General features: G+C 37.3%; 1 protein-coding gene and 1 long non-coding RNA gene across 3 annotated transcripts in view; one reads left to right on the forward strand and one right to left on the reverse strand.

Moving 5' to 3' along the window:
* The first annotated feature begins 238 nt into the window (after window positions 1-238).
* LOC105432421 (uncharacterized) overlaps window positions 239-27,284 on the forward strand; it is a 129,006-nt gene continuing 101,960 nt past the window's right edge. Inside the window, exons 1-2 of one of the 2 annotated variants that reach the window (XR_016141348.1) lie at window positions 239-821; window positions 897-1,160. This is a non-coding gene — a long non-coding RNA (uncharacterized LOC105432421). Of the gene's footprint in view, window positions 1,161-27,284 lie in introns of both variants that reach the window. The other variant, XR_968398.2, reaches the window with a different exon arrangement.
* Window positions 25,331-27,284, reverse strand: part of LOC105432420 (uncharacterized) — an 89,279-nt gene continuing 87,325 nt past the window's right edge. Inside the window, exon 6 of the mRNA XM_011647222.2 lies at window positions 25,331-26,241. Within this exon, the coding sequence (XP_011645524.2) occupies window positions 26,072-26,241 (170 nt within the window). The 3' untranslated portion in view covers window positions 25,331-26,071. The remainder of the gene's footprint in view (window positions 26,242-27,284) is intronic.

A 27,284-nucleotide genomic window follows, 5' to 3' on the forward strand; every position in this document is an offset into this window, starting at 1 on the left:
TTACTTATCGCCTCGATGCGCTAAGTTATGAGTCCATCAATTTCGATAATCACTAGTTCATAATAATTATAAGTTGAAAAATAACGCGATATATATAATACGCGAGATATATATATATATATATATATATATATATATATATATAATATAAAATACGCGATATATATATATATATAATATAAAATACGCGATATATATATATATATATAATATAAAATACGCGATATATATATATATATATAACGCGAAATCAGTACGGAGCGATTTACGGCGCGACCTTCTCGCTCGAGTCTCATTGTGCGAATGATAGCACGGCGACGTAACACAAAGTAACGACGTAAACACAAAGCGTGATGACGACATAACACAAAAACCAAGGCCTCGCTACTACGATGTGTTTACAATTCGAAATATTTATGTTACGTCGCCACGCTATCAGTCGCTATCAATCGAACAAAGAGATTCGAACGAGTAGGTCGCGGCGTAAATCACTCCGTATCTCGCGTTATTTCTCAACCTACGATTATTACAAACTAGTAGAGATTATCGAAATTGATTAACTTTTATGACTAACGACTCATTAGTGCATCGAAGCGGTGATTATTTACCAAAGCAAACGCTTCGCGCAATTTATATTTAATATAAATTAAGTCTAATATTTTAAATTCTGCAAAAATATATTAATAAATGATTTATCGATATTCCTAATTTAAATTGCTCGATTTAATAACTCGAATATTTCCACATGTTTAATCCGATTAAATTAAAGATCGATTAATTTGAAGAATTTAAAACGTGAAAGATGTAATGTATATGTAAGGGTGTGTAAAAAAAATTATCGTCCTTTTAAATTACTTCGATTTTTTACTAGAATTTTTACTATGCTATATGTATAGATCATAAAATGTAATTGTAGCTATCGCATCGATACGCTCACGAGTTGTCAATTGTGAAAATTGATTAGGCGCATGGACACCGACAATCGCCAATTGTGTGAAACAATTGCGTTCAGAATCTTGTGGTACCTGTCGTGATCGCATCTTCGGAAGTAATGGGGGTTCGTGTCTCACCGGCTCTCGAATGATAGTGCGGGGATCTTAGATCGTAAATGATGCTGTCCACAAACGAGCGACGAGCATCGTGTTTACGATGTCAGCCAGGTTAGTATCTCTACGGGAAAATTATTTAAGTACGAAAATGGAGACGATATATCGAAAATTCAGTTCATTTTCAATTTCAGATTCATTGTCGTATAATTCATTTTGCGCTTTGCTTTGTGAACTCGTTAGCGAGATACATTAATTTCATGTTGAATCGAATATTTCAAAAGTTATGATTTACTTGAATTTTATTTCGACAAATGCATTTTTCGGTAATAATACAGTATTATATATGTATTTTTGAATAAATAGTTCGTTATGTCGTCTTATCTCAATATTCATTAAAATACTAATAATAATAGATTTTATCCTTCTATTTTTAATTTTTTCATTTGTAGTGTTTATAAATTTAACATCTATATATATATATATATATATATATATATATATATATACACGTCTTTACATTTTTGTATAATTTTTCTTTTGTGAGCATGACTTTTGTTCTCCCTCCAAAAGATGTGGTTGAAGATTTCAAATGATCGTAGCACGTTAATCGCTCGTTAAACTGCGTATACATTTTACGCAAACTCTCGAAGCGTTACCATCGTCGTAAAGCGACTCGTTAAGACTTAGAATCTAACGAGAAATAACTCGTGCCGTTAATTATCGGTAGAAAAGGTTGACAGGTTAGAAAACGTACGAACAAAGAAGAAGACAAAGAAAAAAAAAAGGGAAGGAGAAACTTTGCGCTAGATCCATCTCAATGTCGAAACGTTATATACATAAAATTTATATAGGTAGATATATGTTCTCAACGTTACATAGAAAGTCTTTTTCTTGACGCGAGACAGCTGTCCGAAGATTTGCATAAGCGGCTTTTCATGATAGCTTTACTTTCCATCGCCGTGGCTCTTTCGTAATTTTGATTAACATCGCAAATTGCGATACGAAAAACCGGTCAAATCTGTCGTAGTTCCGAGATTGAGTTAAACGAATTTTTCGCCATTTTCTTTATTTTTCAGTCCTTTAAGTTCTCCATCTGGAACGTAATGTTTATAAAATGCTTAATAAGATCAATTACTTCTTACATCGAAATGATTGCAAAGCTGAAAAAAGACAAAGTTTCTTCTCGCAAAATAAAATTCTATTTGATTATGAAGCACAATTGCCGTTGTTAGAAAGAGATATTTCTTATAAAATAAACAATAATGATTGATTAGAAATAATTATTGATTAATTGAAAAAAATAGCTTGCTAAAGATGTAGTCAATGTAAAAAAATAAGGAGATCTTGTGTAAGTTATATTTGATATGTTTCCAGATATTCAGTTAAAGTCTCTTATCTCTTATCTTTGTCAATTGAAAAAAAGTATCTACGTTTAATTTTCATGACACTGCATATTGTCTTTCTGAAAATAATTAAGATGAAAACTGTGGTGTCAGCTCTCATATACGGACTGTAATCTCGAATCCGGCAGAATATATTTGGACCAATGGAATTTCAGATTCCTGCCATTCTTGTCGCTTTGGTTGACATAAAACCGGCGCGTGTCAGATTAATTCGTGATTCGGGATTTAATTCTCGGAGATCGCGGCTAAGAGGGGATGCCAGGCGCACTTGAATGTTGGTTTTAATCTTGAATTAATTTCAAGCTTGCACGCCAAAGCGACGTTTAGATACGCGTCTGTCATATAAAGCGAGTCTCCTGCGGATGAAGCGTATAAATGACAGAAATTTGTCGATATCATCGATCGACTCTGCACAGGTACTTGAGAAAAACGATTCATCCAATTCCAAAAATGAACTGCGATGTCGATGGCTTACGCAAGATTTAGCAATTATCGAAACGTCTCTTTATCCGTTGTCATTGTTGTAATTACTTTATTCCACCGGTCTTAACGAAAGAGTTTAATAGATGGAATCGAAAGTATGGACGAATTATCCGAAGGATAAACGAGTACGAGAAAAGAAGAGGAGGAGAACGCGTTTCTTGAGACTTTTCAGGACGAGCGCGAACGAGCGTTTAGGAGGATGGTCCATTATCAGGGCCAATATCCAGGATGCTCGACAACCCTCTTAACGATTTCACCCAACTACGACTATACCCTTTATCTACCTCATTCTCCTCTTTTCTACTTTCCCTTATCTTTCCCTCCCGCTTACACTCGTTCCGGAAACCCTTTCGCCTCCTTCAGCGACAATTCCCCGTGAGTTTCCTTGCGATTCGCAATCGCAAATTGACAAAGAAGACGACGGCGACGTCTTCGAGATGTTCCGGTCGTATCGTCATTTTGTCTAATTTGTCTCTTAAACAACCGCGTTTGGATTTATCGAGTTTCCTCATTCTGATCCTGTCGCAGTTCCCGAAACTAAGGTTAATTATAAGCTGCACGATTGTCTTAACTCTCGGCAGTCCCTGTTCTTCTAACTTCTAACTAACCCTTGCTCTGTCTGTCCATCTCATTCCGTTTTCTAGTGGGTACGCCGCTACCTCGCTCTTTGTCACGTCGCTTTTTTTCTCCTTCTTCCGCCGTCCGACTTGCCGTACTCGTAATAATATCTTTTTCGGTGTTTGCTCGTTACGTCCGCGTCCTTTATTTTCTTAGAGCAGGTATGAAAGAATGGCGAGAACGTGACCCCGGCATACGCAAATGCCGTCGTCCATGATAGTTATGTTACTCTACTCCGTGAAGATCGTCGGACGCTGAATTTAAAAAAAGGTTTTAGAGTTAGATTTAAATAACAGTGCATTAAAGCATTAAAGTAGTAGTTTAATTTGTAGCGAGTCCGTATCTCTTGCACCTGATGAAAATTCATGACGCTTCAAAAACTTGAATTTGCACCATTTATGGTATAAACGGGAGAAATCTAGTCCACATAAACTGTATTACGTTACATCATTACCGTGATGCAATTTAATCATTATCAGAGCTGTGAGGGACAAAGTACGCCTATTTTGTGACATCGATTCATTATCAGGGCGGTATTTAGACACTCGAAACATGAGTGTCTAATTTCTCGTTATATAGAATCAGCGATATTTATTCACTGAACGATCCAATTTAGCAAGATGAACAAGGTCGAATTTCTTGATGTGCGAGGGGAGCGTAAAAAGATAGTAACGGTCCAGCCTCCTGCTCGATAATTGATTTCGTGTGTCGCCATTCAGATCCCCTCGGGTATTTGTTATGCCGAACGATCCAAAGGGTCCCGTGGGTTTCTTAATAACAGGCGGTAGGCTCTCTTCATTGAATTCGTCTTGATACCTTTATCCCGCAGAATCCGTGTCAGGCAAGGCACATAGAATAAATTTCTTTCCTTTTCCAACCGCATATTTGATCCTGTACGGATCAGCCGACAAACATGATCATCAAGAAAACGGCATTGTCCCCCTCTTACGCTATCCATTTTTGATCGTAAATCGATATGGAGAAAATTATGATAACATCTTCTGTGTTAATGTAAATATATTCGTGATTATGGCGAATTTGAGAAGCGGACGCAGAATATTTTAGAAAAGCAAATTATTTTATTTTAATAATTTCATGAAATAAATTACGATGCTTTATCTCATTATTATAGAAAATAGAATAGAAATAGAAAATTTGCAAATAATAATGTTTTGCCAGTGGACCGATGATACTTTGCTCTGGTATTGCAAAAATTTTTATTTTCGGTTATATTCAACATCTAAATTAGAAATTTGCGATTGTTATTTCCGTTTTCCTTCAGCACAATGCGAAAGCAAACAATTTTATTATGAATAATTTTCTCGTCGCAGAGTTTCAAAACTCATGGCGGAGATGCGTTACCGTTTTACGTTGTAGTAGATAACCGGTGCAACAATGGGGACTGTGCAACGGCTTGTAAAACGACTGAAAAAAGAGTACATTCGTCATCTATGGTTTGCCGAGTCATCGACATTTTTGGACGGGGCTGCGATTGGATGAAATCGAAAAGTCAAAGCAAGTGCCGCAAACGCGCACAAAAAACGGAAAGCCGATAGATTTCCGCGATTGTAGTTTGACGCGCTTATCCAGTTGAATATTATGAAAGTCTGCTACAATGAAAAAGCTACCTTTTCATGAGTTTGACACATGGTATGCAGTCCAACTTCATTTATGCCGAATTTCGTGTAAATTATAAAACATCCAAATAGAATCTGAAATGTACAAAAAATTAAATTGATAAAAATAAATTGACAAAAAATCTGTATATATGCGTATACGAGTTTTTTTAATTTATCTTTTTTTCTTTCAAATTTTATTTGCGATAAATATAAATATGTAAAATATTTCTCATTGAAATTTTATTCTTCAAATACAGTAGACAGCATTATATACACAAAGACTAAATAATATCAAATAAATTCTTTAATGATTTGTTAAAATTATATGTATTGAAAAAAATTTTGATAAATCAAATGTCGCGTTATTTGTATGATAATCGGCAATAAATAAGAAAAATTATTTATTAAGCAAAAATTTCGGTGAAAGTCTAACGGTTAGTAATTTTATGCTATGCAACTTTCACTCGCGGCGCGTGGCACATTACGCGCATGAGCTGACGGTAAATTCAACGGATTCAGCGTCGTAAAATTCCGTATATCAGACTAGTTTTAGTAGAAAAATCCTGCTCGCATCTTCTCAGCCGTATATTTACTTCGTCCGTCTTTAGTCGAGCGATAAATCGCGGGTATGTGTCGCTCCGAGATTTAAACCAGGCGAGTCTCAAGTATCTTAAGCGGACACGGGGCACGGGGAGGGTGAGGAGGGGGGGAGGCGCTTCTCGCAACGCGAGACCATCGAATCGTCAAATCGTTAAATCGACCAGCTGATCCGCGGCAGTGGACCGTGATACACGGAGCGGAAAACGACGGGGCATTATTACACGCGATTGTTCCTCGAAGCGTTACGTCAATCCCGATTTAGTCGTCCTGTACAAGCCGTACAAGAGCGCGGGCCGTACGGACGCGTACAACACACGGACGTACGCACGTGCGTACGTGGGTACGCGCGTCTCTACACACCGAGTACACGAATCCGTTGTACAAGCACGCGCACACGGGCACGCGTGTACACATTAAAGGGCGGATATATCGGTTTTCCAGTCACGACTAATTTACCGCGCCATCGGGCGATTTATATTTCGGTGGAATCTATTGCACCGACAAAAAACCAATAACCCGGGACATTCAGTTATTCCGACTGATGTATTATTATCGGCGAATAATCGGCGGACAGTCCTGGCCGCGGTTCACTGCACCCCGGCGATATTTGCGATTTCCATCAACGCCGAGGTTCTCTCTACCTCCCGTCTACGTCGCGACCCTTTTACGGCTGTGCCATCTTTTTTTCTCCGCCGCCGTCATTTTCGTGACTCCTTTCTACGGCGGTCGCGCAGAATTCCTTCCCGTAACCGACGAACCTGACAGTAGACAAAGTTAAGCGACATACTTTCCGGGTATTCGCATAACCGGGATTCATGATAGTGCACTTTTGTTGTTGCGCAGATGTACAAGATGTTCCTTTTCATGACTTTTTCAGCTTTTATATTTTACTTTAAAACGCTGATTTAATAAAATTGTAGCATATGTATTGTCGTCATTTTTGGTAATACGCAATATAGTTATCTTTATGAATAATAAGAAAGTTTATGAGAACATTTTTTAGAGAGATAAGAAAGATATGAAGCGAAAGTTAAGAAAAATTCCTTTCTTCCTATTATTTAGAAAGATAAATTTCTTCAACTTCTAGCTAAGCGCGATAAAAAAGGAGAAGAAAAAATATAAAAAACAAAAGTAACAAAATTAAATACTACTATAGACAGTTGATTATTCGCAGAATTCAAATTTTTATCGCATATTATTGCCATACGTAAGAAATTTTATATTTTTGGTATTCATTTATTTATTTATTACTTGTAAGAAGTATTCAGTCAAGTTCATATACATCAAAGCTGTTCTTTTATCATCATGCCCTTTGATTTTAATCAATCGTCTATATGTGCCGTTTGCCTCGCAGAAGATTAATATATGCGTGTTCTAATACAATCTGATTGCATCTCCATTATTGGTTAGAATTCTCCAGCTGGCTTGAATTTCTGAATAGCATGAACCCGCAAACGCCGCGGCTGAAGACGTGACACTGCTCGATATCGATGTCTTCGTAGGAAGGTATGCCGGGGGTTAAATTCCGTAGCCGCTGCGGTACGATTTCGTGGCGACGACGAAGACCGGATAATCCATCTTGAGAACCTTCAGGTTCAATCGAAAGATACGGAATATGACGCGTTTATTCCACGCGCGAATGTAGTGGATGTGACTTTTAGCTCCGGTGGCATGATGGAGCTTTAATGTCATAGGATCTCGGAGGAAGCCAGCAAAACTGACACGGCTCCTCTGACTTTTTGCGCGGAAACGCCGCGAAACGAGTTCGACGTACTCGCCACGCTAATGAAATTTGACAGTACCTGCGATACAGTATCGCTCACACAAAATGGTATATAACGGGGACGTAGGGTTGGTAAAGATTAAATCCCATTGTCTCCATTTTTTCTTGTCGCGCTTTCGGCTCGCGAGACAGTTAATTATCGGAATTTAATATCGGACGCATACATTAAAACGGAAAAGTGTATTATTGTAAAATGTATCAATAATTAAAAATAGCGAAAATTTACGATCGTTGAAGCGAATTGAATAAAAATTATACGTAATTCATGTTCACGTCATATTACATTCGAAAGGTGAGTAATAGAGAAACTGTCCCGAGAAACTCTCGCCGAATTTCCTCAATAGCCATCCTGGCGTAACCTACGATCTGCACATCGATAGTAATGTAGGTCACTGTCGATGATGGGTTTTCACAGTGAACGAGTATCGATGTGTACTTTCTTCGCCAGATTTTTACGGTTGATTGCCGCCGAAAGTGAACTTCGATTGCAATTCTTGTCAGTTGCATTCCACGGGCGCCGTAAAATCTCACTTTTTCACCCTCGTCACGGCGAAGCACCGACGAATAAGGCCCGATACTCGACAATGGCGAGAAATGAGAAGGATGGCTTCCGATTATGAGCGCGGAAAGATAGAGCCTGACGCGAAATATCGGAAACCCGTTATCAATGACGTTGACTTAACCCAATTCTCTGCGGGGTGTTAACTGTCTTTCCTCTGTGGTGATTGCATGAGGGTGCGCGCGCGCCAGGTCGAATCGGATTTACACGACGGCGAAGCGGAGGTCAGCTAATGCAGCGCCAGCCGACTCGATCTCTCTCTCTGTTAGAAGAGATCGTAACGTAATTTCCGGGGCTAAGGCTGCAGTAATTGTTCGTCGATCATTGCCCATTCGATAGAAAATCCGTGAGAGAAAGCGAGCTCGATAAAAGATAAAAGTTGTATCGTGTACCACGATAGTTTTCCAAACGCGGCGTAGTCTATCGTTATATTATTTACAGAACCCGATATATCGGCATTTTCTGTACAAAGCTGGCGTTTCGATTATGACCGATTAAATTCGTGATTTAATTCAAACACAAGTTTTATGTATTAAAGTTTTATGTATTAAACTGCTTTCCAGAAACAATATTATTCGTTATTTTGAATTGCGAAATTTTATTTTTGTTCATTTTATATATTTACAAAATTTTAGTAACAATTTAATCTGATACTTTGTAGTACATTTTTAGAGTATATTACATTTTTGAGTAATTGAATTTTGCATAGGCAAAGCGAAACTCATATTCTGCTATCCTCGTGATTAAAATTGCTACTACGTGAATGGACTTTGAATAAAAATTTAAGTTCATCTCGCAGAGCTCACAATGGTGATTTGGCAAATTAAAAGAAGGAATATTGCAATCTGGCAAAAATTGCGCACAAAAGCAGGCATCCGTCCTTTGTTCTAAATGTAGCGCTACCCCAAAAAATAGTTCATGTTTTTTTTTTCTTCTTCACTGGAGAAGCGTTTATCAAGTGGAACGACGGTAATATAACGAAGAACGGAATTGTGCGTTTTCGAAGGCGAAGGCGACGCCTTTAAGGATTATAGGAGATTCGATGGAAAGTCGTGGAGGAAGAATCGATAGAGCGTTCTACTTTGGCATTTCTCTACGGATTGGCCGGCGTGCAGCGCCGGGATGAAATTATTTCGTTGGTGCTGAGTCGAGAGTTCGGAGCGCATCGACCGTGACCACGCATTTCCGACGGGTACTTCCAGTCGGTGGGGAAAGTCTCCTGAAAATTATCGTTTTCTCCTGATCCAATATCAAGGCGAGATAACTCTTTCTCCTTGATCGAGGGTTCCGGGGCTTAACAGGGAAGCAGGGCATTCCAACGATTCCACCGATGTTGCAATTACGTACCGCCGGACGTAATAGCGTTTAGTTATTTCACTAGTCGTTTGAATCGATATTGCGATCAGCGTGGGATCTCGATGCAAGCGCGATGATTCTCGCAACGATGCTTTCGCCGATCATTCGGAATGCTCGATATAATGCTCCGCGGATCGTTTAAGATAATTTGATTCCGGTTCACGTTGCGGCATATTAATATGACATGACGCAATGTGTATTAAAACAATAATTTGCTACTGATTTTTCGCCCGTGAAATAGCGTGCGACATCAACCGAACTTATGCATTTTCATTCGCTTGCATTTGCAAACTTTGCATTTTACAATTACCATTGTCATCATGATTCTTTCGAATAGTGCTTTCTACACAATATATTTATATAAAATGCATATGTGGATATATCCTCGTGACATAAAATTTCCTTTAACAAAATTTCTTTTATATAGAACGAAGTATATATTCTATTGTATCGTACAAATTCAAATATGATATAATATAGGAGTTCAAATTTATTATTAATTATATATATATATATATATATATATATATATATATATATAAACTGTTTGAAGTAATGCGAAAACTTGAATTTGAACACGAAATTTTATTCACAAAAGATAATATTCTTAATAAAACTGATTTGTTTTTTACAACGGCCAATTTGTCAATACATTTTGAATAATATTATAAAAGAACATACATAAATATAACAGTAACTATCTTAACTACGTAAAGAAGTCAAGCTTGTAAAATTTTGTTAGAATGCCACAGAATGTGTTCAGACTATATGCCGGATTCATATCGGGTAGTGCCACGAATAGTGCCATTGAATCTGATGTTCCCTTTCAATAGAACTTGCGTTCGTATCGTATTGGCGCATAGTTCCATTGAATTTGACGTTTCTAATTCGCTCTGTCGCGTTGCACTTTGGAAAATAGGCGGCAGAAGTTAAGGTTATTACCTGTCTGGTTAATCTTGTTTCGTAAGTGGAAGTCGGAGAGTTGTCGTAGACTCCCTTCTTGAAATGGTGAAATAATTTAACTGTAGTTTCTACGCGATATCTTAATAATTTGCGTCGATATCTTAATAATTTGTCAAATGGCTATGAATAACATTATATTATTTTCAAAGTATTGATAATAATGGGTTTCATTAAGTGTTAAAATTTAAATTACATATAGTAAATTAAAGTAATACATGTATAGCAAATAGAAGTGTGTGTGTGTGTGTGTGTGTGTGTGGTGTGTGTGTGTGTGTGTGGTGTGTGTGTGTGTGTGTGTGTGTGTGTGTGTGGTGTGTGTGTGTGTGTGTGTGTGTGTGTGTGTGTGTGTGTGTGTGTGTGTGCGCGCGCGCGCGTGCAATATTTTTTACATATTATGTATGTGTTTTATATATTTTGTATATAAGGGAATAGACTTTATTTATATTATTAATTTATTAATATTATTTTATAATCTAATTATGTTATAAATATAAGCATAACATTTATTATAATAAAAGAACATTTTCTATCATCAATTTTTATTTATTAATTTTATTCCGTTATTAGTTTTATTCTGAATATTTGACAGAATTTATAATCTAAAATTAATGAATTATTTTACAAATTCCAATGTTAATATTGTATAATAAAAACAATAAGATTAATTCATTGGCATTTATATTGTGTTAATAAAAGTTCATTTTTGCTTGCTTATATTTTTAAATTAATACTCAAAACAATCAATTAAATCAATTGAAATAATTAAATCGCAAAAGGTACTATTTTTTTCTTATTTCAGTAGAATTTAAGTAAAAATTATAATGTATTAAATTTATAATATATCTGAGAGAGAGAAAGAGAGAGAGAGGGGAAGGAGAAATATTTAAGAAATATTTTTCCAGAATAAGGAATATCACGTATTGAATCTCTGTGCTTGAAGTACTTACATACTTGACTAAATCTTGTCGTAGCGAATGCTGATGCGTTTTGATTTCTTTTTCGACATTATAGGGATATAGAATTGAAGGATTATTGAAAGTTAAACGATCATTTAGCGAATTGATGCGGAAAGTGCAGTCCGTGCATTTTCCCATGCGCAACTTATCGGCGGTCCTGCCGTGTTCACCGAGCGAGACTCTGCTTCGGTTAGACGTGGCTCCCGAAATGCTTGTCGGAAATCCCTAAGCGCATTATAGCGGCCGCGATAGATAGAGAATACGCGCCTCTGTGTACCAACGTTGATGTAATTTTAATGAAGGAACAGGGCTGTCGCCAAACAGTAATTGCAAGTCAGTTCGCGTTGGTTGACACGCACAGTAACGACGAAATTTACGTGCGGCTGATGCATCGACGTGGCCGAAAGACATCCGCTGTGACGATGGGGGAGCTTCGATGGTAGGAAACAAAACACGAATGAGGAGGGTAAACGAGGAAGCGATGGTAGCTGGAAAATTGTCTCTTGAAGCGTAACCGTTTGGGAGGATCAAAATAAATGGCAGACTCGAGGGCGAAAGGAAAAGAAAGGAAAAAAAAAGGGAAAAAACGAGATCAAAATGCAGTGTGTGAGCGGGAAGAAATAGGAAGCGCCGCTGAAGCGATAGTGATGGCAAGTTAAGGGCGAAGCGAAAAGGATAAAAGAGTGGGAGAGAGAAAGGAAAAGAGAGATAGAGAGTAACGAGAATTCGCCAGGCTAAAGGACAGGAGGATAGAAACAGCGGGAGGAAGAAATAGAGTTGCAGAGTTTGAAGGAGCATCCTCGGCGAGAACCCTCGGCTCTTGAGGTATCCGCAGAAGCGCAGGTGTCTGCATAAGTGCGTATCCGCACTTGTGTGCGCGCGCGCGCGCGCATTTGAGAGTACGGAACGTGTCGGAACATCGGGGGAATCCAGCATGTCGTACACACCCGGTACATCGACCCGGAATGCGAATTTAATTTGCGCGCATCAAACTTCCATTCGCTTTGGGAAGGTCCGGCGTTCAGCGTCGCCGTCGGGGCGTCACGACAACGTTGCCTTAACTTCGAAATAAAAGGCGTGAATATTTTCGCGACTAATTTAGCAGAGCGTTACGCGCCGTACCCTGTGCCGTTCGAGATTTCGTTATCGATCGCAGTGCGCGGCCGCCGCGCGGGAATCGTCGCTTAATGCGAGCAATATCGCGCTCACCGCTGCCTCGGTGTGTCGTGCATTTACCTGTCGTTTCGCACTTTGAGATGCAAAACGAGTTTGCCGCCACTACCGTGTCGATTAACGTGCGCGATTTCGAGGGGGAGTAGTCTGGCTTTCCGCGTTTCGCGTGGTCGCGAAAAGTTAAACTACTTTCAGAAATGATTGATAATTTGTCACTAGATGGACTCGAATATGGATGTACAAGGACAGAAGCCAGATCAGTTAATTGGCGTATCGATTATGGACAAATTATTTAACACTTTCGCACTCGCGGCTCAGTGTCAAACGAGAACGTGCATTTAAAATTACGTTCTTTAATTATTATTAAGTTTAATTATCTCGTAATCCCCTGTGCACTCGCGCGGGATATTATCGTATGAAATGGGATATGCTTTAAAAGCATTTTGAAAAATAATTATTTTTATTCTCCTCTGACGCGTAAAAAATAATATGAACCGTATGGAACATTTCATAAAAATTCATATGCCGTATATACTTCTTCTATTATAGTTCGATAATTTATTTTGCAATATACGCCTGAAAAAAAAAAATAATACGCTTCTTTAGAATATTCTAAATTCGTTCATTGAACTGACTGTTTGACAGTCAGTTTTAGGAAAATAATTAAATATAAGGAAAAATTAATTGTATCCATGTAATACTTGTCAAGAATTATAATATTTGGGTATTGTTTTAATTATGCCATTGTTTTATTTTAATATAATAAAAATAAAACAAAACAGATCTCACGTATCCTCTTCTCTGTGTAGTTGCAAGATAAATAGTGACTTATACTACACGCAACTTTCTCTCAAGTCCTCAATCTACTTTCTTCGCCGTAGAATCTACGTTGCTAACAAGCTGTCGAGACTTACAAACGTACACTCTTGCGGCAGGGAGTAGACGCGCGCAACGTTTACGAAAATCGAGTCACGGCGTACGAAAATCGAAGAGATGGACATAGGAATAAATCTTCCCCAAGTCCCGTTCTTCCTCGACGAGAACTGCATACTTATGTGTGTACATAAGGATGAACGGAAAAGTCGTCCTTCTTGCTTGTTTGTCTTTTCTTCCTGCCCTCTATTCCATTCTCGATGCAACCGGCGAAGATTTCGTCCAGGAATATTTTTGGATGGCAGCCATTGATGTCTACGGTTTCCTAAAAATATTCTCCCTCTTGAAGACACGAGTGTCATCCAATTGTATATTTATTCCCCTTTCTTTTGTCTCGACTCGCGAAACGATTCCTTCTTGGCGGCACTCGCACATGTGATTAACGTATGCCAAGAATATTGTCCCCTGCTGTTTAACGACTTCCCGTATAGCGTAGTCTTTACGTCTCGATTCACAATTTTCGCGAAAAAAGAAAACGTAAATGTAATTTTGTGATGTTTTAATGACAAGGATAAATGCAAAAGAGAAAGAGAGAGAGAGAGAGAGAGAGAAGAGATAAAAAAATTTTACTTTTAACGATAGTTTTTATCATTTTAAAAGTAAAACGGATAAAATAAAAAGTTGGAAGTAGAAAAATTCTTTTACTTTAATCCTGTAACAAAAAGTGTAAGATATTTTACATTCGTCTAAATTGCCATCGAAAGTCGAGAAATTAAGTTTATGTTACTCTTAGTGCTTTAATTGATTAATTCCTGTTTCCAGAGAGTGATAGCGAGCGCAGAGGTGTTAAATAAGATAAATGATCCGCTAAGAAAGTAATGTATACGTCAGATCGGATATGGAAAAGATTTAATTTGGCGTAAGAGAATCGCGTTTCCTCTGGGATTTAATTTCAAGCAGAAATTAATGTAGTGCGAACGCGCTTCTCACTTCCGTTCGCCGGAATGTGTGGTAGCGATTCGATATTGGCGACCATTGTCTCTTCTTCCTCCCATCCGCATACTTGCAAATTGTACGGAAAACGTAATTATATAGGTAACATTAATTAAGAGTGCAGTTAATTATCTTCGGCCCGATCTATATCTCTGCAGCTTTTTTCCTCTATAGCGTTTATTCCCTCTCTCTCTCCCCCCTCTCTTTCTTTTCTGCTCCGTGATACATAGCAGCGATTATTTTTGTAACGATGCTATTTCTTCGTGCGCCGCATCGTGAAAATCTACGCGAGGGGATACCGTTGCACGCAAGGCACCTTTCTATAAATTGCAGTTATAACGGCGGCAGACGTAATTTCATCGCGTTTAATAACGTCGTCCGAGGAAAAAGCGCAAAGAAAGTAATACGCGTATCGTCTTGAAATAATTAAAGATTACAACAATTATTGAACATCAGCTTTCATTTCCGTCTTCAGTCGTGAGTGCACGGCTATCTTTATCCATGCATCTCAAATGATTTATGCATTTTCATAATTATCCGTATTTTCAGGAATGTCAGAGGAAACTGAGATATGAATCGTGCCCTGCGCGGAACATCTGGCGAATCTGGGTTAATCGCGTTTCAGTGAAAAGTGCGGCAACGATCACGCATAATGGCTTAAATACGGTCGTGCGTAATGGAAATATAATTTCACGTTAAAGGGGCTAGAGAACTAAAAAAAAAAAAAAAAGGAAAAAGAGAAGCAGCGCTGAAACGATAAAACGCCTCACGTCCTGATAATTTAATGGCGCCGTTCAATTTACTGCACATTTTGCGCCGCAGCTGCTGGTATTTTTTTTCTGTCGTGATGTTTCATTTTCGGGCATCATTTTCGGGAACCAGCGCAGCTGCGACTCTCGAAAGTCGCGACGATACTGTTTCTCAGCGAGATCGATTGATCAAAAGGATTCTCGCCCACTGAAATATGATATATATAGTCTGCTAAAATATAAAACCATTATCAGTCCAAATGATTATGGATATGAAATTTCGAAAAGTAATGGGCCACTCGTAAAACTTTTACAAGCTTTTTAATAAAGATTTATGTATAAAGGTATTATATATAAAATTTATTAAATTGATATTAATTTCAATCTGTAATTGTATATCTGTATTTTAAATATATACAGCATTTGTGACTTGTGACATTATAGTCTAATGCAAATAACATAGCAGCATAGTCTAATGCATATTAGTTTGTCGCTGATCTTTTTTAACAGGAATTCAATTTTAATTACTTGAAAAATCTATAAAAATTTTAATTTTTACTTGAAAAACCTATACATAGAGAGGAATATAATAAATATCGAGGTCTTTCAAAGATCTTCCGTGAAACATCGCGTGTCATCACTTACGTTAAAGTCCACAAAGCGACAGCGATTATAGAACGCGATAGAGAAGATAGAAGAGCAGATTTGCACGGTGCATCAGTCGCTTCGTTTGCAGTATCCTAGGGCAGAGATTATTGTTTACATCGTCGCATAATTGCCCACTCCATTTACGTATCAATCGGCGCGTTACTGTTGTGCAATAGCCAATTAACGTATGGGCTCGCTCGTACGCGTTTCGGAACGGAATATGCGCGTCTATCAAGCGGAGCGCGCATGTGTGTCGCAGCGTGATATTAGTGTGATTCACGCTAGCCGGCCTGTGCGCGTAATGCCTGTGTGCGATTCTTGATGTTTATGCGATCGATCGCGGCTCAAAGAGTGAGTAGTCCCGATCGCACATGAGCGATTGTCTGGGCTCGCTAAATTTTTGCGCACGGAGCGATATAATATCGCGGAATTGCAGTGGGGTAGTAAACATTTTATGCGAAAAATATATTTTCTTCTTTCATACGTATCTTCTTTCTAAACTTTCTAAAGTACTGTACTTTTACTAAAAATATACTAAAAATTTGGCCAGATACAGATCTGAAAATATGTTGTCCTACATAATAATTTTCTGACCAAATTTTTAGATACTTCAGCAGAATCGTTCTTTCTGTGTAAAACTATCAAAAGGAAAAGAATGTAAAATATTTTTATTGACGTTTTATCACACATGTGCTCTCTGTGAGAATAGTGATAAATTTTTTGGAATTGGAATCGTAGGAACTTCTTCGCGAATTATTATCATGCGTACTATTCTCACTTGTTGACGGAAGTATTCGCTGAGAAGTATCTCGTCTTGCATGTCGGGTAAAACAGATAAGATAAGACGGGATAAGACGAGAACTAACAGGATTGGCTTAAGACTATCGCAATCCCGCAATCACTTGCGGTAAACTCCGTTGCTTAGAGAGCTTCTTCGACAGCTATACAAATAGAAGTGTAGATTAAAGATCCTCAGTTGTTTAAAATCTAACTGAATGTCATAGTATTTTTTATCTATTACAATTCTTCATTCATTTCATGCTTTCGACGATGACGAATGGAATTTCGAAGATCTCTCGGAAATCCCGAAGAGAACATTTCAATTTCTATATCTATTCTAAATCTAGCATAAGAGTTATTTGAATTGGAATTATTATACCGAGATCTCGTCGGAATTGGAGAGAAATAGTCTCGCACGTTTCCTGTGGCGAGCACGCAACGCGTTCGCGAGCAAGAAACAGCCTTTCCTCGTTGTGTGTCACTGCGTCTGACTCGCGCTCCACCTCATCACTGCTTCATCATGTGCGATACAAAGTGCATTCGCACGTACGCGACCCGTCGCGGTGCGTTGGATACGCATTAAACCGTTCCCGTTCGTGTGTGTACGGGCGCGCGAAGGTTAACGACGCCGGCATGAATTTTAATTGCCGATACCCATCGCCGACGTTGCAGCCGACTACTCCTCTCATGCAGCTGCCATATAACTAGTGCCGTCGCTTGCCCATACGCAAGATGAGATAGTCTGCCGCTGCATGGTGTACGGAATGATAATGATAACGATTATAGCGACGGTCGTTTAGTTAACTAAGATCGCCGTCTTGTCGGACGCACGCTATTAAGTGTCTCCTATAGCTGACTATAGTGTGCGATCCACCGCTGTCTCTCCTTCCCCTTCTCGAAAGTCTTATTTATAATTGATCTCTGCGAATATCGGCCCTATGAGCAGCATTATTCGGATGTAGAATTATTTTCTTGCTGGCAATTATAGGTTCTCTTACAAATTTCGAAGAATAAGCCTTTTTATCTTTATCTTTTTTAAAAATGTAAACGCATATTTTTTGGAGAAAAGACCGAATAAATATTTAAATAATATTTAAATAATGCTTAATATTTAAATAAATATTAAATAGTATTTAAATATTATTTTTCATATTTTAATATTTTAATATTTTAAATTTAACTTGGCTCATCACAAAGAGTTGATCGTGTGCTTAAAACAGATAGGTATAACATTTTTTACTCTGTGTCATCGAATTTATTCGTATTTTATATTCGTTAGCTATCTATATTTAGCGGTCTGTATTCGCGATAGAGTCATTGACATATTGCACGTCACGCTATCGCGCGGAACTCTAGGTGAACGAGATTGCGGCATATTTGCCAATTAAATCTGACTAAAGAGAGCAAGTATGAACATTCTCGCTCCTCGCTCACCTAAAATTCCGCATAACACGATAACACCTGACATAGTCCTGATAATATCTCATAATATGATATCTTCGGAATGTCTGAATAATGCTAATTATGAGAAATATCGTTTCATCAAATATTACAATATGCGCATGCAAAGACTTTATTTTTAAACCGAATTATAGACTCATAATAGACGTATTCTATAAAATGTTACATGGAACTATTATATATTACTATTAATCTATATATTATCGTTGTAACAAAATTAATATATATTGTTAGAAACATCAAATTCCCGTTATATTGTTGATCAATATTTGGTGATATTAAATGATATACGCAAATTTATAGTACTACAATCATTTAAATTCATTATTCTCAATACATTGATGAATATTTGCAAGTTAACATAACAAATGGAGCCTATTTAGCGGCATATGATATTGTTAAGCGGGATTGCAAATGCAGAGATCGGTTTACCAACAATGCAGAAATTAATGCATACTTATTAAACCGATACATTGTATGTTAAAGGCATTTTCAACATGCATTATAATCGCGATCCGCCATAATGACAGATCCATATCCTCAGCCTGAGAGGAATTTGTGTAATAATATTTGCTATAACGAATCTCCACGTAACATCGCAGCGGGTATAATTTGGGAGGCTATTTGAAATGCATGTATGATACGATGATGTACCGTTAAACCTCCGCCAGATACGAGAATACGAATTGATGGATCAGTAATGGTTGGTAAGGCTAATCGGATCGCAACAGCGGAGGCATAAAACGGAGGATAGAATTATAATTCACATTGTTCTATTCGTAAAAGTTTAATTGAAATTTTACCGATCGACCAATCGTAGAACTGTTCTGCAAATCGCCACTCCGGAAATAATTCGCTTTGCTTTGCGATTACGTTTCTCAGAAATTAAGTTTCTACACTGCGCGAGGGAGATTTAGTAGGAAGATGCATAATTTCGGAGATCACTCTTGGAATGACACGTATCCAATGTGTCGGTGCATCGGCGAGCCCGCGTAGGATACGAATTGATAGGTCAATGATAAACGTTGGCGAAGCCAGTCGTGGAGTCGCAATAGCAGAGGCACCTCGCTATTAATCCGATGATAAATGCACGCCGGCATTATCGGACACATGTATATGGGTAACGTCGAGAGCGTCAAATTAGAAACAGCGACTGCTAATCGTGATGGATTAGTTTCTAGCGCGAGTAACGTTCTGTCCCGCCTTCCGCGAATTAAGCGTCTATCGCTCGAATAATTTGTTAAGTAATTATGACTGTCGGCCACGTGTATGTTTCGGGAACGATCGTATTTCCAGATGACGAAAACGATTCAACGCGCGGTCGACGACCCCCGATCTATCTTAAGGAAAGCTGGTAACGCATCTTACAGCGCGGGAAAACGTAAGATATAAATTTCGTGATCTCTCTCTCTATTACGACTAAGCCGAATGTATCTTCTGTTGACACTTGTCCAATCGTTGACATCTTTCTAAAGTCCCGCGAGCGTAGGACAGAAAAGGGAGGGGGCTGCAAAATTATTGATAATTCCGATGATTCAATTTATTGTGCCAAGAATGTCCGTCCCTGCCTTATCTCTCGCAGGTTAAGCTTGTCTAACTTGTTAAGTAGTTATTTCTCGAACCGACGGCACGTTAAATTATTATGCTAATAGCATCGTCGACTTGCGACGACGCGACGTATCGCCCTGTCGCTTTAATGGAATCAAAATTGAAAAACAAAAAGAGATTAAATATTGTGGAGATTTAGCGGTGCATTATTATTTTTATAAAATATTATTATTTTAAGTATTGCGTTTTATATGTCTGTTTTTTCTCTCTCTACGTTTTATCTTATTTAAGGTTGTACCAACGTGAAAATATATTATATTAACGTTATACGCACACGGGTTTCGAGCGTCGCATTATTTTCTTAATTTATTTTTTTCTTTTATATTCTTTAAAATGAATGAGGGATTAAGAAGGGAGAAATTAATTTTTTGCGCAGCTGAGACTTGACATATATCGACAAATGCGTATCGACAAATGTAATGAAGATTATAGAATATGATGCTTTTTGTTTTTTATGTGTTTTTTTATGTATTATTACAGCAAATAGTGTCGGAATAACATGCATTTGTTATTCCAATCTACGTGTTGCAATCGGAAAAGTTAAATTATATTTTTTTAATTCCGCGTATTAAAGTATTACGCGTATCCAATAATTCAACTACCGTTTTATTCTTCTTTTGTTACACAAATTTTATAGTATAATGACAATGATAATGCCAAGATACCAAATGGAGAGTTTGGCCCGTCATTAAATTTAATTATTGCATAATCGCACTTTACTCTTATTTTTTACGCCGCATAGCGTTGAAGCAATTCATATCGTCTATGCCGCCATTATCCGAACTGCCAGCATCAATTTATTACGCCAATTTATTGCTTTGTCACGACGTTTAATTAAAAGTGCAAATGGTTGGTATCATCAAGGCTCATCAGGTCGTCGCACTTTTGTATGCCGGAATCCGTTTTTGCCAGGGAACTTTTTTACCCGAATACAATCGTCTCGTGGTCACTCTCTTTCACGTAATTAATTAACGAATTTCGAATGCTGACGCGCATGAATCAGACAGAGAGCAAAAACTTTCGCGTAATTGGCTTTAATTCGATCCGTAACCTTTTTTGCGGAGTCAGTCGTTTGCTGTCCACGTTCAACTTTGCTAAAATCAGAATACGCAGAGCGGGAATTACCGAAAGGACGATTAATTTGTCTGACCTGGAAAAAAATGGAGAACTCGGAGCGAAAGAAATATGTAGATAAAATCACGACCGAAAAAAGAAAAGTCACATGCGATACCTTTCTGTCCGATATTTTTTTGTGTGAACAACTTATTGCCAGTTACAAGTAGCTGCGAGCGTCTGCATTTTAACTATTTCGCAGCCGATGGTGCAATACTTTTGAATACAAAATTCGCTCGGATTATTCTAATGATATATCAGAAAGAATTTCTTGACGAAAAAAATCCACGTGTTTCGCATTCGAATTTATGCTGATTTAATGCAGCTATTCTTTTATTTTTGAATTATGTGACAATCCCATTGAAATAAAATAAAATTCTTTATAAATTTCTGTATACAAATAGCGATGTATAAATGTGACTATTGCTTTATCAAGTTGCGTATAATTTAATTTTTACACTTTACTTCGTCTATATTTTATGTCATCTGACTTCGCGAAAAGCTGCGAAAAAATGCAAATAGTCAAAAAAACAAATATTTGTTGTGAATTTACTTGGTAGAGACGACTTATTAGTGGTTAACTCAATTTTCCCCGTAGCTTCTTTTTTTTTCACCAAAGTTTTCTCGCATCAAAGAGCTGTACGAATCCTAAGGGAATTCTCCGCCTTTGTTGTCGGCGATAACCATGTTAATGCAATTTCTTGATAGTTTACGGAAACGGTCCATATCCTCTCACTTCTAGCGTGCCAAGTCGGCGGTCTCGCGTGTTTCGTCCTGCCCTCGGACTTTTTTTCGCTTTTCCTTTCGTCTATTTTATCCACAATTCTTGTTTTTTGTCTTCCTACGTGCTACGCATCAGACAATTTTTTCTTCTCATTTATCAATCTTTTTGTTTTAATAAAGCTAATAACGTTTACCAACTTTTCTGGCAGAAACTGTATTTAGATTCACGATTAATATTATCTTGGAATATATCCAAGATCAGGATCATTTATATTACCATAGAATTTCCTTAATACATTAATTAATGCAATTTGTATCCATTATCTTGTACATCGATTTTGACGTTGAATTGAAATGAGGCTACTTGAGAGGCAAATTAAGTTACTTACTTACCATTTCTATTGCTTACGTGTGAGAATGATATGCTGATTCATCTTTTCTCACTTTTCTCGCCATTCCGAGGCATGCTCTATCGTTGTTCGAGTGCATAACGTCCTGTTTTAGTACGAACTGGATCTCTTTAACTCGACTAAACTTCGCCAATAGAAACTCACGTTAGCCAAGTCTGACCTAAGACTCGTACTAGATCGGGATTTAAAGCAATTCAAGTTGTGTTGTTGATGGAACTATCAACTATTATACAAAGTATAGCATTATGCTACGGAGGTTCTCTTGTGAAATAATTGATAAGAGGCCGAAAAAAAGCGCTCTTCCGATGAAACAAATTATATACATTTGTATTATTACAAAGACACATTGAAATCCAACAGCCAATACTCCAATTATATTTTAGTTAGTTATAAAGCGTTGACAATCCCTTTTTAGAATTCTTTAACATTGCGAAATTTTTCACTGTAAATGCTGCGATTTGTATTCTTTAGTCGCTCTTGTTACGAGACTTTAATTGGACGAAACCGGTCGCTTGGAGATAACTAACGCGGATGTAACGAACGGTAGCTATCGTCGCTGGTTACGGATTTTGATGCATCCAGTTACCGGAAGCGTGCTTGAATTGCAGAAATCATTAACGAGATGGCACGGTGCCTTTCGACTTTTCACATGTGTATTTGAACGAAATATTACGAATGTGTATTTGAACGAAATACTACGATATAAATTGACGTTTGCATTTATTTCAAACGACTATATGCGGGCCACAATAATTCGTAAATAAATTCCCATTTGTTTATCTAATTCTATTTATTGGCCAATAGTTTACGTGTACAAAAGATTAATGTGGCCTGTACGTTTGAGATACATATCATTCGCTATCATATTTATCAAAACAAATGAGAAATTTAATTGTAGTATCAATTTCTGGATTAGAAGATATTATAATTTATTATCATATTATATAAATTCTTCTATTTCAGTGTGATATTAGAATAAAAATATACCGTCTAGAGAACGGTATAAATGCTGCGAATAATATATTAACATTCAAGAACTGCAATATAGCGGTATATTGCAAAATGACGAGATATTCTTGGAAAATAAGGCTTTTAGATTCTCTTAAGGGTAATTTGATGCATTGTAGTCGAATGGATTAACCATCGGAATGGCGATGCAGCTTTGCCCTGTTCCTCTTTGTCTTCTTCTTCTTCTTGGTCGTCGTCTTCTTCTTCTTCTTCTTCTCAGTGGAACACGATTCAAGGAACTTTAAGAGTAATAGATAGTTTTAGTTCGGTATAAACTTTCACCGCGCGCACGGATAAGATGTCCAGAGCTTTACGATAAGACCTGCTTCGAGGTATTCGCGGTTGTCCTTAATACCCTTGGAGAGGTATTAATTCTTCAATTATTGGGATAGAATACCCGAGGTGTAATAAACTCTCTATTCAGTTTATCAATGCAGATTATATATTACGCTAGGAGAGAACATAATCCTTGTGCAAGTTCCGAGATATTCTATTATTGTATTAGTGGAACCGATTGATTAATTATATTATTGTTATTCACACTTTACTTACAAATTACCGTTTGTTTCATTCTAGAAAAGTCATGATGGCAATATATTTAAAAACTAAGTTTTAGACGTAAAACCAAACGGAAAGAATTTTAATAATAATTTTTGTTTTTTGTCTTGATTTAATCATAAGCTAATTATTAACTTACTTAACTACTTTTATTAGATTAATTATTTATACAATCATCTTTATATAATCAAATAATTGCAATTGTTTTATCATATTTATCATATTTATATTTAAATGGCTTTTAAATTTATGTTTAAAAATTTTTTATTTTTTTGCATGCAAGAAAAGTAACGATTTGAATAAGTGGAATGATAAGATATCAAACAAATCGAACAAGTGATTTAAATGACAATTTTTGTGAGTCATGTGTCACATGGCGTTGAGGAGTAGAATTGCACATGCGGTGCGTCAGACATATATGTATGATCTTTATTGAATGTTTCCGAGTTTTATTTTCGATTGTGAAATAGAACGAATGGCTACTTGACCTCGTATATCCCCTTTGTACATTTGATTAATGTCCATTTCTGATAATCGCAATTACATTTTCATCTTCCTTTCCATCCTCTACAGCCGTGCACATATCTATATATCATCATATATGAACGATATATTCCGTTTTCCGTAGAGAGATGGAATTACGAGCGATCTAATTTACCGGTAGAAACGCTCATAAGACGATTCGTGCAATTTGCCAATCCCTTCGGAGTAACTAATCTGACTATTTTCATGACTCTCGTTCCCTTTCCCCATCCTTCTTTGCGTTCCCTTTCTCATCTGTGAGACTCTATTCGGCATTCAGTAAGACTTCTCAAAGACTACTCGCCACGACTTAGTATCATTTCTTCAGAAAAGTATAGCGAAATTCTTGGAAGATAATACACAAAACAGAAATTTATACGAGTTGCGTAATCACAAAAAGAGGAATATTTTGTGAAATTTAAAGCGAGAAAAGTTTTTCACTTTATTTCGTTTTCTTGCTTGTTACAATTTTGAAATATTCAAATGATAAGCATCAAGACCATTCGTCTATTTGGAAAGTCTCAAATCTGATTTAGGGCTTTTCAAATTGACCCCGCATTAACGTATCGCATAATGAATAAGTCTTCGCGCACTCTCGCGCTTAACGAGGGAGAAGTGCTTTTAAATGTCAGGCACTTCGATCCGAGATTGGTTCAATTAGAATCCTCCCGTAGAATTGACACGAGCAATCGTAAAGGTTAAAACGTTTCTGTGAACGTGAAAGCGAGAATAGAGAAACGTTTTTGTAGCGAAATCGAGAGAGAGAGAGAGAGAGAGAGAGAGAGAGAGAGAGAGAGAGAGAGAGAGAGAGAGAGAGAGAGGTGGAGGGAGAGAGAGGGAAAAATGCTGGATGATAATTATTTTGATGTTAAGCCATGCCGAAGACCAAGAATGCTTCGTGCAAACGCGCGTGTACTCGCGTGAAATGAATGGGTCAATATTAACTCGCTTTAGAGGTATAAAAGTTTGAAAGCATCTTATGAGTTAAGACTTAGTTTTAAAAGTGCATGAGTTCGAAATTATACCCCTTTATTCTTCGATTATGATTATTTGCATGTTATGAGGAACGCTGTACTATTGAAAATAATTATAGAATATATAAATATGCAACAATTGCTATCATATAACAAAGAATAATAGAAAAAAGAAAGAGAGGATAGAAAGAGAGAGCAAATATAGACAAGCAAAATGTACTTACCTAGCATTTATCATATTTTTAAGGGAAAAAGGATTCGGTTGCAAAAATATAAAACAAGGAAATAAAATAACGATATAAAAAAGTTAATACGCAATGATGCGTGCCAATAATGTGATATATCATGTTTACGGTTCGTATTATAATTTATTACAATTTGTACAGATTACAAATCAGTACCTATCTTGCGTTTTCTGTTAGACATCATAAAAGGAGCGAATATTGAGCAGAACGCCGCTCGTTACTGCGCTAACGTTATTATATCAGTTATCATATAATTACCCCTGTATAATCTATATTTGACACTTGGTGAACACTCCGATCACTAATAAATACCGCATTTATAGCACGTGTGCTATCGACGTGTGTTCCGTCGGAAAATTTAAATCAGAAAATAATAACGAAAATTTAATCTCTATCATTTGTTCTCCATTCCGTTGTTATCGAAACGGAATATCAACTTCTAATCCCGACGAATACGAAGTTAATCCCCTCGGTTTGTTATAATTGTCATGTTCACCCCATACTTTAAATAGCCACTATTCTTCCCTATGTCTTGATACACGGATGCCGCTTTATCTTTCATCTGTTTCTCTCATTTTCTTATTAGTGATCAACAATTTACATCAAAAGACAACATGTTTAAAAGTAACTGTATATGAATTAGCCTCGCGCCGATCCGCCAGCGTTTCACCAATTCTTTCTCTTTCGTAGGCTCCTCGAGAATAAAAATCATCGTTATTCGACTATCTATTCTATACATAGTAACATATATAACTGGAAGCCCTAGACTACTAGGTTTTACATGGACGATGTAATCGGATCAGACAGTGGCAGTAGTGATATCTTCATGGAGGATGCCCGCGAGCTACCTGCTAACCGACGGCTCGCACCTCGGTAGTACATTCGTTATCGGGGGTACCGTCATCGTCAGCGATGTCATCATCAGGAACAGGGTGGCCGCCATGATAGCCATTATTATTGCCGCGCCGCGATTACCATTCCAGGGCCAATTCTGTCCGGCGCATCCGTTCGCTCCTGCTCAACAGAAAACAGTCCCATGTTAGCGAGAACTGGTCGCGATAACTGTCGCGAAAGGGTAATGAAATTTTATGAAACGTGTCGACATGGATCGCGGCGAAGTACTCGAGACTACACTCCATTCTCCAGTAATGGATACGATGTTCCGAAAGGATATGCGACAAGTTTAATTATACCGGGTGATGGCACCGCATCGGTAAAAGTCGTCTTAGACTGGCAAAGTCTTCTTCGCTAGAACGCGGAAAATGTAAATTTGAGAACGAGCCTAAGAAAGTTTTCTCGAACTTAAGCATCTTTTGAGAAGTTTCCTTCGCAATTACGACCCTATGTACCGCCGGCGGCTAAGTAATTTGATTCGAAGTGAAACGGGCAGACAGTAATTTGAGTTGTTGATTTCGTTCGTGAACATTAGCAACACGATAAAACGCGAGTTCGAATGGACACTCAACTTTGATATCCTAAATATCTTTCCTAAATCACTTATGTTATATAAACGACGATAGAGCTAATCAATGTCGTTTTACAAATATATTTTGACACGTGCAATACATTTATGGCAATATATTAAAATATTTTCTATTGTTCACAATTCAGTAAGTGTTGATAATCCACAAGTTGTTAAAACATAACTGTTCTATGTTGTAACTATTAATTAACTAATTTTTTTAATTGGACGAAATAACAAATGCTTATTTCGCGTTTCGTGAAATTAAGTAGGATCTCATGTAGAACAAGTACGCTTTCGTCATGTTACGTCCACGATTATCCAAGATGAAATTCTTCATAAAAATTACGATTCAGAATCTCTTGTAGTATCTCGTAATTTCACGACTGGCTAGATATTATATTATACGCTTCGTTCGTCGTTGTAAGCGTTCTTAAAACGTTAACGTATTTGAACGAAGAGTTGAAGTAAGACGAAATTGAATGTAGGAGTCGAAATTGGTTCCCGGATCCTAGCTTACGATTGCAAAATTTAGACCGTGATTTCGCTCCAAACCGAAGGACGTATTTAATTTCGCTAACCAATTCTCGGAATG

The sequence above is a fragment of the Pogonomyrmex barbatus genome, unplaced genomic scaffold, assembly GCF_055798465.1.
Source record: "Pogonomyrmex barbatus isolate J1 unplaced genomic scaffold, ASM5579846v1 scaffold1, whole genome shotgun sequence".
NCBI classification, from domain to species: Eukaryota; Metazoa; Arthropoda; class Insecta; order Hymenoptera; family Formicidae; genus Pogonomyrmex; species Pogonomyrmex barbatus.